At 33.4% G+C, this 18,780-nt stretch overlaps 3 protein-coding genes and 1 long non-coding RNA gene across 5 annotated transcripts; 3 read left to right on the forward strand and 1 right to left on the reverse strand.

The window, feature by feature from the left end:
* Positions 1 to 1,742: 1,742 nt before the first annotated feature.
* Positions 1,743 to 3,926, reverse strand: LOC133691864 (uncharacterized). Of its 2 annotated transcripts, none has more exons than XR_009841747.1 (4): positions 3,798 to 3,926; positions 3,602 to 3,714; positions 2,665 to 3,483; positions 1,743 to 2,099 (listed from the first exon to the last, which is right to left on the reverse strand). It is a non-coding gene; the product is annotated as an uncharacterized LOC133691864 (long non-coding RNA). The 2 variants fall into 2 exon arrangements; XR_009841748.1 differs by having other exon boundaries at positions 2,656 to 3,483.
* Positions 2,599 to 4,358, forward strand: LOC133691863 (cytochrome P450 76T24-like). The gene is made up of 2 exons (XM_062112476.1): positions 2,599 to 3,540; positions 3,642 to 4,358. Exons 1-2 carry the CDS (start codon positions 2,647 to 2,649, stop codon positions 4,236 to 4,238), a joined length of 1,491 nt encoding a protein of 496 aa, XP_061968460.1. The 5' UTR covers positions 2,599 to 2,646; the 3' UTR covers positions 4,239 to 4,358.
* Positions 4,359 to 10,610: 6,252 nt separating this feature from the next.
* Positions 10,611 to 12,476, forward strand: LOC133692019 (cytochrome P450 76T24-like). Its single transcript, XM_062112672.1, has 2 exons — positions 10,611 to 11,526; positions 11,628 to 12,476. The coding sequence occupies exons 1-2, from the start codon at positions 10,633 to 10,635 to the stop codon at positions 12,222 to 12,224; spliced, it is 1,491 nt and encodes a 496-aa protein (XP_061968656.1). The 5' UTR covers positions 10,611 to 10,632; the 3' UTR covers positions 12,225 to 12,476.
* A 2,050-nt stretch (positions 12,477 to 14,526) lies between these two features.
* Positions 14,527 to 17,519, forward strand: LOC133691532 (early nodulin-like protein 18). Its single transcript, XM_062112073.1, has 4 exons — positions 14,527 to 14,752; positions 15,135 to 16,029; positions 16,369 to 16,794; positions 16,875 to 17,519. The coding sequence occupies exons 3-4, from the start codon at positions 16,593 to 16,595 to the stop codon at positions 17,336 to 17,338; spliced, it is 666 nt and encodes a 221-aa protein (XP_061968057.1). The 5' UTR covers positions 14,527 to 14,752; positions 15,135 to 16,029; positions 16,369 to 16,592; the 3' UTR covers positions 17,339 to 17,519.
* Positions 17,520 to 18,780: the final 1,261 nt, after the last annotated feature.

The following is an 18,780-nucleotide window of genomic DNA, read 5'->3' on the forward strand; positions in this document are numbered from 1 at the left end:
CTAATAAAGAAAAACAGATTTTGTTTTATAATTAGCTATTAAAATATAACTCATTTGTATAAATATAAGAGGGAAACAATTAAAAATAAAATATAATAACATCTTTAAAGTATTATGAAATTAAAAAAATTCATTTTAAAAGATAAGTAACCATTAAAAAAAAGTTAAAACAAAAATTTAAAAAATAAGAGAGAGGATATTAATAAGTAGAAAAATAAATGAAAAGAAAAAAAATACAAAAAAAAAAAAAGATAGATCCACCCGCATGGCTGGCTAGTAAAGAGCCCAAGCGCATCTACGCCTGGAAAGCCAAGCCTGCTGATGCGGGCAGTAGCACAATAAGAATAGCAGCAAGCACCGAAGTAGAGAATTGGCCGAAATAGGGTTTAAACACCAAGAACCATAAAATCTTATTTTTTTGTTTCCAAAATATTAATATGATAAGTTCTTCCTCCATGATAAAAGGTTTGCAAGTCTTTATATAAGCCTGAAACTGCCATAACAAGGCAGAAAGAATCAAAATCATAATCATCTTTTCCCAATCCCTCATCTTCTTCATCTTTTCACAACCATTGATTCTCGACTTTCCTTATCTCTAACTTTTTCTCTTTAATTGTTCCTACCAGGCAGAAGTTCTATCCTTCAATCTAATCACAATTAATTTCACTCGTATATGTTTGGGAACCTCTTTGTATTAAAAAAAATCGTTCCATCTCATTCAATGAATTGATGAACTCTGTCGCTTATAAAGTTCCATCAAATTTAGAGATTTTAATACAAATTCAGAAATCTTTGGTTCTTATTTTCTTTCCATTATCAAAAGGTTGTTTCCTATACTCTTGTATCTCGAACGAGTTTTACGTACTACATAAGAATGCATGGTCACTTTCCTCTTGTTTTTGTTCCCATAGGTCTCTCTATTTTAACTAACGAGCTAATTCTGAAATTTTTCTTCGCATATCTTCTATCATGAGCTTCTAAGCATTTCTCTCGCGAAGAGAACATCCTAATCCCTTCATATCAGATCATGTCTAACTCTTCGTCGTCTTCCCACTATGGTTGTTTAGCAATATATATTAAGCATAAATGACCTAGGATTGGAACACATAGCAATCAATAACCTAGAATAATTGGGCTATGATACCAACCAATACAAGCGAAAACACAACAAGGATAACAACAAGCATATAAAATAGAAAATTGATTGAAATAGGGTTAAAACACAAATAACCCTTAATCTTTTTTTTATATTTCTAAAATATTAATTTGATGATTTATATCTCTACGAGGTTTACATGTCTTTATACAGCCCTAAAACTGACCTTAACATGGTAGAGAAAATCAAATCCTAAAATAAAAAATAAAAATAGCTAATAATCATAAAATTTAGAGAAAAAAATAACAAAACTGAATAAAATAAAATCCTTAAAGCCTAATTTGAGGACAACCGTGTAGTGGATGAATCGATAAAAATTTGAGCCTGTTATAATGATAGGATCAAAAGTTATGATTTTTTTTAGCCATTATACTAATATGGCATGACCAAACCTCTTCTTGAATCATTGATTCTTAAAAGTATTTGTTAAACCATACACATAGTTTATTATATGTTTATTTGTGATAAATACCTGTCTAGTTATGACAGATCTTCATAAAACGTTTAAAAGCATTTGATTTAAACATGCGTGGATAATTAAACGAGACAGTTTTATTTAAAATAAAAAAATCATATGATATCCATAGAAGAGAAGTTCAGTTTATTTCTTTCATATTAAATAATGGTAAATGTTTTCTTCGAAACGTGAAGAACATTTATACTGATGCAGAATCGTGAAGAGCATGTATATTGATATGCATGCCTCTGCCTGCATTGGAAGCGGGTTCCCTTGCTAATTGTTTCCCTAATGAAGGGTAGAGGTGTCATTTCATCCAAGGGATCCAGTCTATATTAGTGAAAGTACATATTCAATATTGATAGATGATTTCACTGCTTGGTCTGGTAATTATTTTGTCCTTGAATAATTCAGAATTTCATTCTCTCATGGTGTGTCTTCACTTGGTTCCAAGCTTAAATTTTGTTTTGGTTCACGTGCTGCATCCTTGTCATAAAAAAACAATAAATCTAAGAAAATTATATCAAGAAATGCAATAAAAAAAATAAAAAAATAGATATTTTATCCTTATTAAATATCAATGAGTAAATTATTTTTAAAATATTTCATATTAGGCTAATACATAATTATTTATAAAGCTATTGAGAATATCATCATAAAAAAAACCCTAATCTTTTTTAAAACAGTGACAAAATTAGACAATCACTAAAATTAATGTTATATTAATAAATTGATTTAAAGAGATTTTTTAAAAAATATATAAAAATAAAAAATACAGGGATATTTATAAAAGGTCAGAATCACATGCTATTATTTGTCTAATATTTTTCTGACTTTTCAACCAACTGTGAATGATTGAAACGTCGGTGTGTAAATTTTTTGAATTTAAAAAATTGAATTTTGAATTTATATTCACCTGAAAAACAAAGTTTTTAAAAAATCCATTTCAAACTCCAAAAAAAAACCTATATATGCATGCCTCTAGCACATTGTAGAGAGGAGATAAAGAGAGGCCATAAGAAAATATCAGCCAATGGAGTACCTTTTTTACCTGCTACTAATTTCTTTTTGTTGGGCATGTCTACACGTGCTCAACGCATCCGTTCTACTTCGCCGGAACTCCGGTTGCACCGTCCTCCCACCTGGCCCTCGCCAATTGCCGATAATTGGAAACATTTTAGCCCTCGGTGACAAGCCCCACCGAACACTTGCTAAACTCTCACAAACTTATGGACCTTTAATGACCCTCAAGCTTGGTAGGATAACCACAATAGTCATCTCCTCTCCGAATATTGCCAAAGAAGCATTACAGAAACATGACCAAGCATTGTCTAGCAGAACAGTCCCAGATGCTCTACGTGTACACCACAGAAACTCAATCTTATGGTTGCCTGCGTCGACTCATTGGAAATTTCTCAGAAAACTCACTGCCACACAAATGTTCACTTCGCAAAGGCTTGATGCCAGCCAAGCCCTCCGTGGAAAGAAAGTTCAAGAAATGCTTGAATATGTTCATGAAAATTGCAACAACGGACACGCTGTTGACATTCGTCGATCTGTTTTCACAACTTCCCTTAATTTAATTTCAAACACCTTCTTCTCTCTTGATATAGCCAATTACAATTCTGATTTGTCTCAAGAATTCAGCGATCTCGTGGTTGGTGTCACGGAACAAATTGGCAAGCCAAATATTGCCGACTATTTCCCAATACTTCGATTAGTAGATCCACAAGGTGTAAGACGAAAGACGAATAATTATTTGAAAAGATTAACTCAAATTTTGGATAGTATCATCAACGAGAGGACACGACCACGTTCTTCTTCGGTTGCATCCAAGGCAAGCCATGATATACTTGATGCCCTGCTGATTCTAGCCAAAGAAAACAATACTGAATTGAGCTCCACCGGCATACAGGTTTTGCTTACTGTAAGTATTGAGATTAGATTATCTAATTGATAATTATGACTAAGTTTTTCTGCACACTAACCTTCAGTTCAGAACTTAATTGTCTTACGTGTTTCCATCAGGATTTTTTCATTGGGGGCACTGACACTACCTCAAGCACAGTGGAGTGGGCAATGACAGAGTTATTACTGAACCCTGATAAAATGGTCAAAGCCAAAAATGAGCTCCAACAAGTCGAAGGACCAGTTCAAGAATCAGACATCTCCAAGTGTCCTTACCTTCAAGCAATAGTCAAAGAGACATTTCGGTTGCACCCACCAGTTCCACTCCTGCTGCCCCGTAAAGCGGTATCCGAAGTAGAGATGCAAGGCTTCACAGTGCCCAAAAATGCACAAATACTAATCAATATTTGGGCAATAGGAAGAGATCCAGCCATATGGCCAGATCCTAATTCGTTCAAGCCTGAAAGGTTCCTAGAATGCCAAGCCGACGTGAAAGGAAGAGATTTTGAGCTAATTCCATTTGGAGCAGGAAGAAGGATTTGCCCTGGATTGCCTTTGGGCCACAAGATGGTGCATTTGACGTTGGCATCTCTCATCCACTCTTTTGATTGGAAGATTGCTGATGACTTGACACCAGAGGATATAGACACGAGTGAAACGTTTGGGCTTACATTACATAAGAGTGAGCCTCTCCGGGCTATACCCATGAAAACGTGAACTTATTTCTCTACAATGTTACCATGGCCTCTGGGACGAGGTATGAGATATTATTACTCTATGTGATCTATTTTGAGAAAAGAGATAGATGCAAAGAATAAAGAGAAATCTTATTATTGATGGTTGTTTTTTTATCGACCTGAGTTTTTTCAGGACTCTGTTCAGTGATAAAATCAAATGGAGAATGAATAATTGTTATTGGAATGATTTTCTTAGTCCAATTAAATGGAATGACTTGTATGTTCTAATGAAATGGATGAACTCTTATGAGAAAGCTCAAAGGTTTTTATGATAAAGATAAACCATGTTCAGTAACAAAAAAAAAAAAAAAAGGAGATTAGAGCTGCAAATTTAGCAAAGTTGGTCTTTATTTATTTTTCATATACAAAATAAATAAAACCTGAAATATCAAATAGTTTTTTTCTGTCGTCCATATAATTTAATTGAGGAATTACTAAAATAACATTTTATAATATTTTAAAGAAAAGACAATATAGTGTCAAATTAGATACCTTAAGTTTTGGGCATGACTAGTTCTAATTAAGTGAATGAGAATGACATATATCTGCCATGACTCGCAATCGTTTAATAGATTTTTCAATCTCTTTTCAATCTTCTCTCTTCATCCCCCGCCCATGATGGTTTTGGTCTGAAGTCCAATGCCAGCAGATTACGGGCGAGGCTGGTGGATTATTCATTTCAATTGCATGAATTTCTTATTTTATTTGGGTTTATTGCCTTTTTTTTTTCAATCAACAAGGGAAAGGTGGAAGGCCACTACATGGTTATTTGGTGGTTTTGTCAATCAACAAGGGAAAGTGTGTTTCGGTAGAACCGCAGGTCCAACCGGTCAAGGACGGCAAAGGACTTCAGTCATGTTTTTTAACTTTTACCGTCACCAAGAAAAAGAGCTAATGAGTGACAATCATCTCTCATCCATCTAAAAACATTTCACCTAAAGTTTCATGAAACTGGATGCCTCTTGGAAAATTTGCTAAAACGAGGTTAATTAATGGACACGAGATGAGATGCCCGCGTGCTGTCACAGGTTTATAAAATAAATGCATTTGATAGTGTTATAATTATGAATCAGCGCTAGATAAGTAATAGAAATTAAAGGTATGATAGAGCAAATATTTCATGACGAAAAAAAAAGTTGTGTTGGCGATCCAAAACTTAGAGACTGAACAAAATGATTTATAGCAATTTACAATGTTTTGTAAGGAAAGATACAATGCTTTCGCCACATGATTTAGCTTTTTAGTTAATAAAAAGAAAAAAAATTACAAAGCTAAATTCTCTACCAACTTAATATTAAAAAAAAACCAACAAAGATAATTTTGGAAGGAAAAGTATAACGTTTTTCCCAATAAAATAAAATAAAAAACCATTTAGAGAAATATTGCAACAATCCACAGTGTTTTGTGAGAAAAACTACAACGCTTTCCTCATATGATTTAGTTTTATTGTAATTATAATTCTTAACCAACTCAATATTAAAATAAAAATCGACAAAGATAATTTTGGAAAAAATCATGAAAAAATCACATGGGAAAACATTGCAAGAATTCACAGTGTTTTAAAGAAGAAAAATTACAAAGTTAAATTCTTAATTGGCTCAATATTAAAAAAAAATCGATACAGACAATTTTATATAAAAAAGATAACAAAACAAACACCAAAAAAAAAATCATGTTGGAAACACTGTAGCAATTCACAGTGTTTTGTGATGAAAGCTACAGTGCTTCCCCACATGATTTAGCCTTATTTGTAATGACTTGTAATTGTAATTCACAAACAACTCAATATTAAAAAAATAAAATTAAAAAGGATAATTTGAAAAAAATTATAAAAAAAAACCATATGGGAAAAAACACTGTAGCAATGGACAATAATTTTCAAAAAACGTTATAGTGCTTTCCTCACATATTGTAACTGTAATTTTTAACCAGCTCAATATTAAAAAATAAAATAAAATAAAGATAATTTTGGAGGAAAAAAAACCATGCGGAGAAACACTATAGCAATCAACAATGTTTTAAAGAAAAAAATTACAAAACTAAATTCTCAATCAGCTCAATATTAAAAAAAAAATAAAAAAAATATAATTTTGAAAAATAAAAAAATAAAATAGAAAAACTAAGTGGAAAAACATCGCAGCAATCCACAGTATTTTAAAAAAAAATTACAAAGCAAAAATTTTAACCATGTCAATATTTAAAAGGTAGAATCAACAAAAATAATTTTGAAAAAAAATAAATGAAAGAAAAAAGAAAAAATAAGAAAGTTGAAAAAAAATAATTTTGAAAAAAAAAAGAAAAAAAGGAAAAGTTAGCACAAAAAAAGGGAGAAGAATCACTGTGGATTACTGTTGTAATAAAATATGATTTTACAAAACCAACAACCAACAAATCTTCGAATACTAGAAAACAAAAGAAATGTAAAAAAAATGGTAATATAACCTGTGAGGATTGAATTGTAAGTTTCAAAAGCTTGATCAACAAAAAAGAAACTCAATTGTTCAAATGAACAGGCGAGTCCACAATGCATTGCATTGTGAGCTGTACTAATACACACACACTCTTCTTTCCCTCAATTGGCTTTGGAACATTGAAATGATATGCTTCAATTTTCTACCAATAATTCACTTTGTATGGACAATTTATTCAAGGATTAATCGTATTATTTGGACTAATTACTCTTAATTAATGTGTTCTGCAATGTTTTTTTCCTGATTTGTCTCTCTATTAAAAAACAATTATTTCCATAAAGCCTTCGGCCTAGTCTTTTGGGATTACCTAGAAGATATCATGGGTTATATAGGGTTTGGCAGAAAATGGAGAAGCATGATTTATGAACGTCTTTCTTCATCAAAACTCTTCGTTCTCATCAATGGATCTCCTTCAAAAGAATTCTCTGTTCGGCGAGGGCTGCGTCAAGGAGATTTGATTTCCCCCTTTCTGTTTGACATAGTTGCTTAGGGCCTCTCGGTCCTTTTTCAAAAGGCATCTAGGGAGAACATTCTCAAAGGGTTACAATTCGTATCAGGAATTTTCCTCGGCCACTTGTAATATGCAAATGACACGCTAATATTCATCCCGGCAGACATTGATCAATTAGTTCAAGTCAAAAGAATTCTCAGATTGTTTGCTCTGAGTTTAGGCCTATTAATGTCGATGATCATTTGTGCTTGCGTTTGGGTACGTCTATTTTTTATAGATAAAACTCCCTTCCAAGCAAATATCTCTGCATGCCACTAAGAGCCAATCCATCTCGTACATCCACATGGAAGCCAGTGATAGAGAAGTTTCGTAAAAGGTTTCATGTGTGGAAAGAGAGATTATTAAGCATGGTTGGACGTCTTTATCTCATTAAAAGTGTCCTTAATTCCCTGCCCATATATTTTATGTTTGTATTCAAGATGTTGAAATGGGTAGGTAGGCTTCTTTCATCCATCCAACGACGTTTCTTGTGGTGCGGATGTACCAAGCAGAGATCTTTCTGCAAGATCCAATGGAGACTAGTGATGCACGATAAGAAACAAGGAGGCCTCAGTGTAGGCTCTTTTATATCAAAAAACAGAGCCCTGCAGCTAAAATGGATTTGGAGATTCTCTTCCCTAGGTATAAGTTTATGAAAAATGAGTATCTCTTTGATGTACAATCCAGCTTATAAGAATGGGATCTTGATTTTCTGCAACTAACCCTCCAAGATCTGGAAGGATATCATGTCCATTGTTCAAACCGATGTTCTCCACGTCTTTATGAATCAGTGCAAATTCATGGTGGGGAATGGCAGTTTAACATCCTTTTGGTTAGACAACTAGATTAGTGACTACCCTCTTAAAACAACCTTCCCTAGGTTTTATCTTTTGTCTTCCTCTAAATCTGCTTTGGTGGCTAACATGGGTAGATAAAGCAATGGAATCTGACTCTAGTCCCTGCAATGGCACAAACCTCTATTTCATTTTAAACAAGAATAACTATCCCTTTTATCATCCTTGCTGGATTTCAAACCTTTTTTTTACCGTGAGCTGGATAAGAAAATCTGGACTCTCAACAACGATGGCATCTTCAGTGTAAAATCTTACTCCAAAATGATGGACTGACTGCTCCACGGTGGTGCCAAACTATTCCAATCTTCTGTTTAGATAAAGCTAACCCCACTAAAAATACAACTTTTCCTTTAGCTCCGTGTTTAAGATAAAGTAATTGCAAGAGATTTTCTATTTCAGCATTACTACCTCACTTTTCAAAAATCAAGATGCGCTTTTTACAATAAAAACATGGAATCTTCAAGTCACCTTTTTATTCATTTACCACATCACTTGGAATATTCCAACCATAAATAAAAAAAAAATCAATCAAGCTAGAGAAGTTTTTTTTTTTTTTGGTAACCTGGGGTGTCCGGGCCAGCTTACGCGCACCATAACTAATCCCCGGACCCACTGAACACCCTGCAAGCCCAGTAGGCAGGTAAAACATCGCGGGAGTGACAGGCATGCACGCTGAGGCTCGAACCCAGGTAACAAAGGCAAGGAAACCTTACCTCTACCGTTGAGCTACAAGCCTCAGTGCAGCTGGAGAAGTTTTTGATTGACCAAGAGAGTTGAAATAACATTTGATCAAGTAATTAAGAGAAAATAATCGATGAATAAATTTTAAACATGTGTGGATAATTAAAAGAGACAGTTTTATTCAAAACGAAAAATCATATGATATCATAGAAGTTTAGTTTATTTTTTTAATAATGGTAAATGTTTTCTTAAAAACGTGAAGAACATTTATACTGATGCAGAAATGTGAAGAGCATGTATATTGATATGCATGCCTTGCCTGCATTGGAGGAGGATTCCATTGCTAATTGTTTCCCTAAAGAAGGGTAGACGTGTCATTTCATCCAAGGATCCAATCGATATTAGTGATAGTACATATTCAATATTGATCAATGATTTCACAGCTTTGTCTGGTAATTATTTTTTGTCCTTGAATAATTATCAAATTCAGAAGTTCATTATCTCATGTTATGTTCACATGGTTTCAAGCTTAAAAGTTCACGTGCTACATCCTATTTATTTATGATGTCAAAAATTAATTTAATTAAAAAATAAAAATCAAATTTAATTTAAAAGAAAAAAAATAGAATGAATTTTTGCAAAAACTATAATGAAAAGGTGCTTTTTTTAATGAAAAGTATTATTTTTAAAATAAAAATTTATTATGATTGTGAAAGCTAGTTTGATTTAAAAAATTTTGAATATATTATTTTTACGACCTATATGAAAAAGATTTAAGAACAATAAATCTAAGAAAATTAAAAAAAATTAAAAAAAATAAAACATAGATATTTTATCCTTATTAAATATCAACGAGTAAATTATTTTAAAAATATTTCATATTAAGCTAATACATAATTATTTATAAAGTAATTGACAATATCATCATAGAAAAAACCTAATCTTCTTTAAAACAATGACAAAATTGGATAACCACTTAAATGTTATATTAATAAATTGATTTAAAGAGATTTTTTATTAAAAATAGAAAAAAATAAAATACATTATTATTATTATTATTATTATTCTGGTTATTGTTATTAATTTTATTATTATTAAATTTGAAAAAAAAAACCATAATTTTAATTTGAAGTGATTAAAAACTATAAGAACTTGAGTCATACAAGTTTAATATTATTATTATTATTATTAGGGAAACCAGACCTTAGAAACTAAGGTTTGGCTGGGGTGCCAAACCCTATTTTTATTATTCTTATTGTTATTATTGTTGTTTTCATTACTATTATCATTAATAATATTTTAAATATATATATTATTATTATTGAAGAAAAACCATAAATTTGATTTCAATAGATAAAAAAATTATAAGAACTTGAGTCAGATAAGTTTAATATTATTATTAATATTAAAAATATTATTATTTATATTATAAATATTACTATTGGTATTATAATTAATATTATAAATATTACTCTTAGGTAAGACGTTGCAGCCAGAGTCAAGGCTCTTAGGTCTAGCTTTGCAGATAAACTTAACGCTCTTGAATATTAATGTTCTCTTATATTTTTTATGGTAAAAAAAATAACCCGTTGCGTAGCGCGGGCCACTTACACTAGTGGATATCTATAAGAGGCCAAACTCACACGCTATTATTTGTCCACTATTTTTTTGACTTTTCAACTACCTCTAAATGGTTGAAAACTTGTTGTATAAATTTTTTAAATTTTAAAATTTAATTTTAAAATTATATTTACCTCAAAAACATCCTAAAGTTTTTAATAAATCCATTTCAAACTCAAAATAAAAAAACCTATATATGCATGCCTCTAGCACATTGTAGAGAGTAGATAAAGAGAGGCCATAAGAAAATATCAACCAATGGAGTACCTTTTTTTTGTGCTCCTAATTTCTTTTACTTGGGCATGTCTACACGTGCCCATCGCATCCATTCTACTTCGCCGGAAGTCCGGTTGCACCGTCCTCCCACCTGGCCCTCGCCAATTGCCGATCATTGGAAACATATTAGCCCTCGGTGACAAGCCCCACCGAACACTTGCTAACCTCTCACAAACTTATGGACCTTTACTGACCCTCAAGCTTGGTAGGATAACCACAATAGTCATCTCCTCTCCGAATATTGCCAAAGAAGCATTACAGAAACATGACCAAGCCTTGTCCAGCAGAACAGTCCCAGATGCTCTTCGCGTACACCACAAAAATTCAATGATATGGTTGCCTGCGTCGACTCATTGGAAATTTCTCAGAAAACTCACTGCCACACAAATGTTCACTTCGCAAAGGCTTGATGCCAGCCGAGCCCTCCGTGGAAAAAAGGTTCAAGAATTGCTAGAATATGTTCATGAAAACTGTAACAATGGACATGCTGTCGACGTTGGTAGATCTGTTTTCACAACTGTCCTTAATTTAATTTCAAACACCTTCTTCTCTCTTGATGTAACCAATTACAATTCTGATTTGTCTCAAGAGTTCAGCGATCTTGTGGTGGGTGTCATGGAACAAATTGGCAAGCCAAATATTGCCGACTATTTCCCAATACTTCGATTAGTAGATCCACAAGGTATAAGACGAAAGACGAATAATTATTTGAAAAGATTAACTCAAATTTTTGATAGCATCATCAATGAGAGGACACGACTACGTTCTTCTTCGGTTGCATCCAAGGCAAGCCATGATGTACTCGATGCCCTGCTGATTCTAGCCAAAGAAAACAATACTGAATTGAGCTCCACTGACATACAGGTTTTGCTTCTGGTAAGTATTGAGATTAGATTATCTAATTGATAATTATGACCATGTTTTTCTGCACACTAATCTTCAGTTCAGAAATTAATTGTCTTACGTGTTTACATCAGGATTTTTTCAATGCGGGCACTGACACTACCTCAAGCACAGTGGAGTGGGCAATGACAGAGTTATTACTGAACCCTGATAAAATGGTCAAAGCCAAAAATGAGCTCCAAGAAATCGAAGGACCAGTTCAAGAATCAGACATCTCCAAGTGTCCTTACCTTCAAGCAATAGTCAAAGAGACATTTCGGCTGCACCCACCAGCACCACTCCTGCTGCCCCGGAGAGCCGTATCCGAAGTAGAGATGCAAGGCTTCACAGTGCCCAAAAATGCACAAATACTAATCAATATTTGGGCAATAGGAAGAGATCCAGCCATATGGCCAGATCCTAATTCGTTCAAGCCTGAAAGGTTCTTAGAATGCCAAGCCGACGTGAAAGGAAGAGATTTTGAGCTAATTCCATTTGGAGCAGGAAGAAGGATTTGCCCTGGATTGCCTCTGGCCCACAAGATGGTGCATTTGACGTTGGCATCTCTCATCCACTCTTTTGATTGGAAGATTGCTGATGACTTGACACCAGAGGATATAAACACGAGTGAAACGTTTGGGCTTACATTACATAAGAGTGAGCCTCTCCGGGCTATACCCATGAAAACGTGAACTTATTTCTCTAAAATGTTACCATGGCCTCTGGGACGAGGTATGAGATATTATTACGTTCTATTCCCATTGCTGGATTTGGACAGGGTACGCCTTGTAACTAACCGGGAGAACTGTTTCCCGAAATTAGAAATATAAAATAAAAAACAGAGCTGTCCAAATTTTAGATTTAATGTAGATTGGTGGTTTTAGATGTCGATTGTATTGGTTGTAGTAAAGGCTCTATTTGTGGGTTAAGCGTTGTTAATTGGATGATAATTCATGAGGTTGGGTTTTTCATTTTGAAGGATTTTAAAAGTTTTTGTTGGAATCTAAGTTGTTTATTGGAAATTTTATGATGTTTAGTTTATGTGATCTATTTTGAGAAAAAAGATAGATAAAAGAATAAAAAGAAATTAAATGAAAAAATATTTTTATTAATTTTCATGGATCTTAACTTTTATTTTCTTCTTTTTATATATATATTTAAAGAGAATCTGCAAGTGTTTTTAGTGCTTTTAGAGCTAAAATTTTAGCTAAGAGTGATGTATAAATACCAAGATATAAGTTGACATAAAATTTATATTATATGGTGAAGGGATGGAGAAGAAATTAGAGCTGAAAAGTGAGAACTTGGTCATCTTTTTCTCTTGCTTTAATGGGAAGAAAACATTGAATAGTAAAGTTATATTATTTTTTTAATTTGTTACCTAAACCTTTAGAATTTTGTAGTGGAACCCTAATCAGTTCTAATCTTTTGAATTCCCAGCAATTTCACCCTTGATTTTATTTGGACCCTTAAAATTATTTTTTGTTTACAAAGTGATCCTTGATTTTGAAACTTTTCAATTTGACCCTTAATTGACTTTCAAACTTTTAATTTCTTGCAATTTTATCCCCGATCTCATCCAATTGAGATTGGAAAAATTAAATTATCTCTAATTTTAAAGTGAATTTTTGTGTTTCCAATACAAGAGTCGTTCTTGTTCACAATAACACCGTTAATCTTTTGGGTTTTCTCCTTGGGGTTTCTGTTCCCTACATAGAGCATTTCTAACTATATTCTGGCATCTTTCGCAATTGCTTTTGCAGTCGCAGTGAATTTACGGATCCACTCGATATCCTCCCCACCATACAAGCATATGAACTTCCCTTGCTCTATCTGCATTAGGAATTAATTAGTTGAAAAATTCATGAGTAATGTGTGTGAGATTCCTATGCATCTTTCAGCCTGTTGTTTAGTTTATAAACCCGTTTCAAGTTGCTATACCCAAGACAAGGATCATTGGATCAATGCTATCTGCCAGCAACTCGATTTTCCAGGTTTCTTCTTTCCAGAGTCCTTCCTCCCCTGAGCTAGTGAAAGGGAAAGCCAGGTTTCACCAAATCCACATCATGTGGATTGCATTGGGTCCAAGACCACAAGCAAGGCCTTCTTGTTGAAGTGTCATACCTCTTTCGTGTACCTAAAGACTGCAACATCTAGCAATGAAGGGTGATAAACAGAGTACCATGGCATCATCGATTGAAAAGTCTCAAACTGCTTTATTTTGTTTCATGAAAGGTGCGTGAGACTAAGATAGCAAAAACATGCTTAGTTTTTTTCAAGCTAAACGAAAAAAAAAAGGTCTTCTTTTATTTTAAGCTAAAAAAATACATCATTGATAATAAAAGTTGAGTTTTTTTTTATTTTAAGTTAAGAAAGAAAATCACCAATAACAAATGGTTGGATTGAGCGGACGGACCGAGGGAGCAGGGACCATGAGCGGGTTGGCCGACTGAATTTTCCAAATTGAACCAAAAAACGGGAAGTGGGCCAAGAGGATACCTGCTTTGCTTTGCTTAGCTTAGGCCTTAGAACTTGCCTTGTGTCAACGGTCGGCAAAGGACACCACCATTCACGTTCTTAACTGTCGTTGTCGTTGTCGTTGATAACCTGCCGACCAGAATTTTATTTTACCAGGAAAAATAGCTAATGCGCGACAATCATCTCTCTTCCACCCAAGACGTCTCACTTGAAGTTTTAAGAACGGTCACAAACTCAAATTTTGCCTCTTTCATTCATAAAAATCATTCTATCATGTTTCAATCAAAGTTATCAAAATCGCGTTTTAACTCGTAAAATCGTACGATTTTACGAGTTAATATACACTTTACGTGTTGGATCGGTCTGAAAACTCGAAAAGCCATAAAATCGCAGTAAAATCGCATGAAAACACTGAAATCGATTAAAATCGTGTAAAATCACGATTTTACACCCTGTTTTACGAGTTTAAAAGGAATATATTTACTGCTTACTGCACTGCAGTAACTGTACCAAAAAGTAAAAAACCTAGCTTCCTCACGCCAGCCGCCTCTTTTTCTCAAAGTCCTTCAGTTCTAGTGTTCCAAAATCCAAACTTTTAATTTTCAAATTCAAAACAAACCATCTCTGCAACATTTAAGTAACTCACCATCTAGATCCAGTGTTCCATCTCTCCAATTTTCATCTTTTCGTAACTTACCATTTACCAATTTTCAGATTCCACTTTTGTACAATCTACCTACTGGTAAGTGATCTGCAACCTTAAGGTTTTTTTTTTTTTATATGGAGCTTCTGAATTAGTTTTCTTAGTTAGGAAACTAATTAGGGGGGAGCTTGAGAGTCATGCGATTCATGCCCATTATACCATTTTTGTTACTTTTTCTCAATTTCTAGTGAGAACTTTTTCTTCCCTTTATGGGTATATTTCTAATTCATGCGATTCATGCCCATAATACCAAAAAGTGCCAGACCATTTTGATTCTTTTACACAACACCTGCTATTTGTTTTTGTTTCTAGGATCCATTGGTATCTTATATTTTGAGGTTTCAAAGGTAAGTAATTGATTTTTCTTTTGTCATATGATGCTTGATATATGATTGATTCCCATCAATGTTTATGCATGCAGCAACACAGATGAAAAGCTTATTGTAGAACTTTGCTCTCAACTTGGTGATGAGAAAAAAGGGTGGAGGTAGTTTTATTCAAATTGATTCCTTTTGTTTTGGCTGAGCTGTGGCAGTAAGTTTTGCAGGAACATGAAGCGTTCAAATAATAAGTTTATTCTAAATCTTTATGAGGCATGAGGTTAAGCAACTTGGAAATTTTGCCCATTTACTTTTCAATGACATCAAGATTCAATCTCTGTATGATGCCCTGTCAAAAACAGGGAAGGTTTGGCTGCTGCAGGTGACTCATATGGCAGATGTTATAGTTCAAAGTAGTATTTTTTTTATTTTTGCATTTATCATGCTTACTCTATATTTATACCTATTAAGATTTATGTAAAGTATTTTGGTGCTTGTTGGTAGTATCATTCCTACGAAGCAGGTATTAGAATAAAGGCCTGATATCTGTTTGCTAGCAGAATTTCCATCAGAAGAAAGGTCAGATATCTCTCGTTCATTTAAACTTTTTTGTTGGTGACATCTGAAGTCAAACTCCAGTTACTATTCTTATCTAAATAGCTAATATCAAATGGGGGAAAAAGAGCAGAAAACATTGGATTTTGGAATTAAGTTCCTTAGTTGTCAATCTGATTTTTGCAGTTTTGTCGACCTTGGCCAAATGACTGATAGTGATCTAACTAGCGAGGTCAGCCTGTCATCACAATTGAGCAGTCGTGCATCAGATGGTTTGTCATTCATGTGTACATTTGAAATCAACTATAATAGTGATAAGACTAGTGGGAATGAAGAGGGGTAAAGGTTCTGGATATGTTGTTTTCTAGGAGATCTCAAATAAGTTTGATTATCTTCTTAGCTAGGTGAACCATGAAGTTCAGCAAGGTTTGGGATTTGTAGGTATCCATCTCCGTCTCTGTCAACTATGCTTTTGATTGCATGTATTTAAACTCCATGAAGTGATAATCATTTCACTTAAGAGCTTGTATTTTAAAATGTTTGAACTATGAATGAAATTTTATTTAAAGCATGAATTTTTATTTTTTTAATGAATTTTAAAAGTTTTTATGATTTTATAATTTTATTATCCGTTTTTATAATCCGAGTTTATTTTGTATTTTTCATGCGGTGTTAAAAATGCATTTTTAACAGAACTTTCCACCCTCTTTTTTAACTGTTGGATAATCAATAGACTAAGCATTTGAAAAGTCTTCTCTCTCTGACACTGCCTCTTTTCAGAATCTTGACATCAGGCACAATTTTGCAACTAAATATACAGAAATATTTCACAATTACCTCTCTTTGTCTCCCACACCCACATGCCCCGCGTCAAGGAATCTCACTACTATCCTTCCATTCTACCAAACTCCTCACTCAGCCCTTAAACTTTGTTGACGCAGTGCACACCGCGTCCTTTATTAATACTTTCCAACCCTACACAAACCAAACCGCAGTGAACAGCCATGAGACGAGCCACCATTCTGCATCTCGCCATCATTGCCGTCCTGATCACCGCCGCCACGTCCCAGGCTCCTCCCATTAGATACATCAACCACACCGTTGGCGACAATGCCGGCTGGTTCTTCAATTCCACCACCAACACCACTGCCGCTAACTACTCCTCTTGGGCTGCCTCCCAAACCTTCAATCTCGGCGACTATCTTAGTAAGTTTCAAATGTCTTAAATCTGTATTACGCATGTGTGAACGATTGTCGATGTTTGTTAAATTATTTTTCCATGTCAGTTTTCAGAACGAGCTCCAATCAGACAGTGATCCAGACCTACAATCTGACAACATTCAAAAACTGCTCAATCGACCACTCGTCTGATAACGATACGGTTGTCTACAACGGAGGCAACACGGTGTTCGATCAAGCGTTGACCATACCAGTACCGTTGACTATTCAAGGTCCGAATTATTTCTTCTCTGATGCTAATGATGGCATTCAATGCCAGTACGGATTGGCCTTTGAGATCAACGTCAATCGCGGCCTTGGATTGCCTCCCAGTCTTAATCAGCCGCCTCCTCCTCCGTACAGGGAGCCTCCCGGTCCTGACTCGGCTTCTCCGCCAATTACTATTCCTGCCGGAGGAAAAGGGCTCGGAAATGATGGGTTTAAAAACGGGTTAAGCGTGCACGTGATTGCGTGTGCGGTTTTATTTGCTTTGCTGGCAGTCAACGGTGGGATAGGGGTGGTGTTTTCTTAACTTGCTTGTGTTGTTTCGTAATTAGATACGCGAGTCGGCAAACGGGGATATTTCCCGGTTTTTGGATGTTAATGTATGGAAGAGCTTTTCATGGATAAACTTATTCTTCAATGGAGAACAGATTATTTGGATGTACTAACTGAAAGTAAAAAATAAAAAATAAACATATACTTCTGTGGAAGCACTATATATTATATTATATTATATTATATTATATTATAAAAAACATAAAGGAGATCATTCATTTACCATAGCTTAACGACAGTTCACCGTGTATTTTGAATTTTCTTTTTACCTTCTCCACACAAAACAAAAGAAGCCTAACTGGTAGGTAGGGATAGATATTTTTTTTTTCAAAGGATCCATTTGGTATTATAAGATTGGTCGGGGATAAATTGGTTGGCACATTTCTTTGCATAATTAAATTACTTTTCTTCAATTGTTTTTTCAACGGTGAGGCACTTGTTTGGCGAAGGTATAGTTTGCTTTCCAAATGCTTTTTTTTTTCCTCCCTCTTCTCACCTTTTTTTTTATATATTCTAGAAATTCGTATGAATTTTAGTTATTATTTTTATTTTTATTTTATTTTTTATTTTTTATATTTTTTAATTTTAGATTTTTATTCAACTTTGTATCTGAGAATTTAATTTAATTTAATTTTTTTATTCAATTTGATCCTCATTATTTTAATTAATTTTTTTTTGTTTTATCTTTTTATTGATTTATTAGTTCTTCAATTTCATTCATGATCATTTTATTGTATTTTTTTATTCCATTCTGGTTCTCTTTTTTTATTGTTATTTTTTTATTCTTTTTTATTTATCTTTTTAAAAAAAATTGTCCCTAAATTTCTTATTTTATTTGGTTTTTTTAATCTAATTTGGGTCATTATTCTTTTTATTACTATTTTCTTAATTTATTTTATTTTTCAATTTAGTCTTTAATTATTTTCTTTCACTTAGTTTTTTATACTAGATTTGGTACATGTTGTTTAGATTTTAAATTATTTTTTAATTGAAAATTTTACTTTGTTATTTCCTTGTGTCTGTCTTTCTATAGAATATTCCTGATCTTATGACCAGAGTTTGATTTGAGTTTATTTTTTTATTCTTTTATTATAAATTGATTTTTTTTTCTCTTTCAAATTCATCATTTGACATTTTGGTTATTGAGTCCTAAATTTTGTTATTTGCTCCATTTTTTTTGTTAGGTTATCTTAATCTCATATTCCAAGTAATAGATTAGTCGAGTTAACTTGGATTGACTTAAGTTTTTTTTCTCGAATTTTTTTTTTATAATTGATTTTTTTAGCAATTTCATAATTTGATATTACATTATTGGTCCTTGTGCTTTGTGATTTTTTATATTTTCTTCTCTTCAGGGTTATCCCGAGTACGGATTAGTCAAGTTAACCCTAATTATCTTAGTCTTTTTTCAGCATC

The sequence above is a fragment of the Populus nigra genome, chromosome 4 (assembly GCF_951802175.1).
Source record: "Populus nigra chromosome 4, ddPopNigr1.1, whole genome shotgun sequence".
NCBI lineage: Eukaryota > Viridiplantae > Streptophyta > Magnoliopsida > Malpighiales > Salicaceae > Populus > Populus nigra.

Excerpts from the sequence above, each read along its gene's own strand:
- LOC133692019 (XM_062112672.1), top strand. The coding sequence starts at position 10,633 with ATGGAGTACCTTTTTTTTGTGCTCCTAATTTCTTTTACTTGGGCATGT. Across the intron at positions 11,527-11,627 it reads ACATACAGGTTTTGCTTCTG|GATTTTTTCAATGCGGGCAC; the intron begins GTAAGTATTGAG and ends TGTTTACATCAG.
- LOC133691532 (XM_062112073.1), top strand. The coding sequence starts at position 16,593 with ATGAGACGAGCCACCATTCTGCATCTCGCCATCATTGCCGTCCTGATC. Across the intron at positions 16,795-16,874 it reads CAATCTCGGCGACTATCTTA|TTTTCAGAACGAGCTCCAAT; the intron begins GTAAGTTTCAAA and ends TTTCCATGTCAG.
- LOC133691863 (XM_062112476.1), top strand. The coding sequence starts at position 2,647 with ATGGAGTACCTTTTTTACCTGCTACTAATTTCTTTTTGTTGGGCATGT. Across the intron at positions 3,541-3,641 it reads GCATACAGGTTTTGCTTACT|GATTTTTTCATTGGGGGCAC; the intron begins GTAAGTATTGAG and ends TGTTTCCATCAG.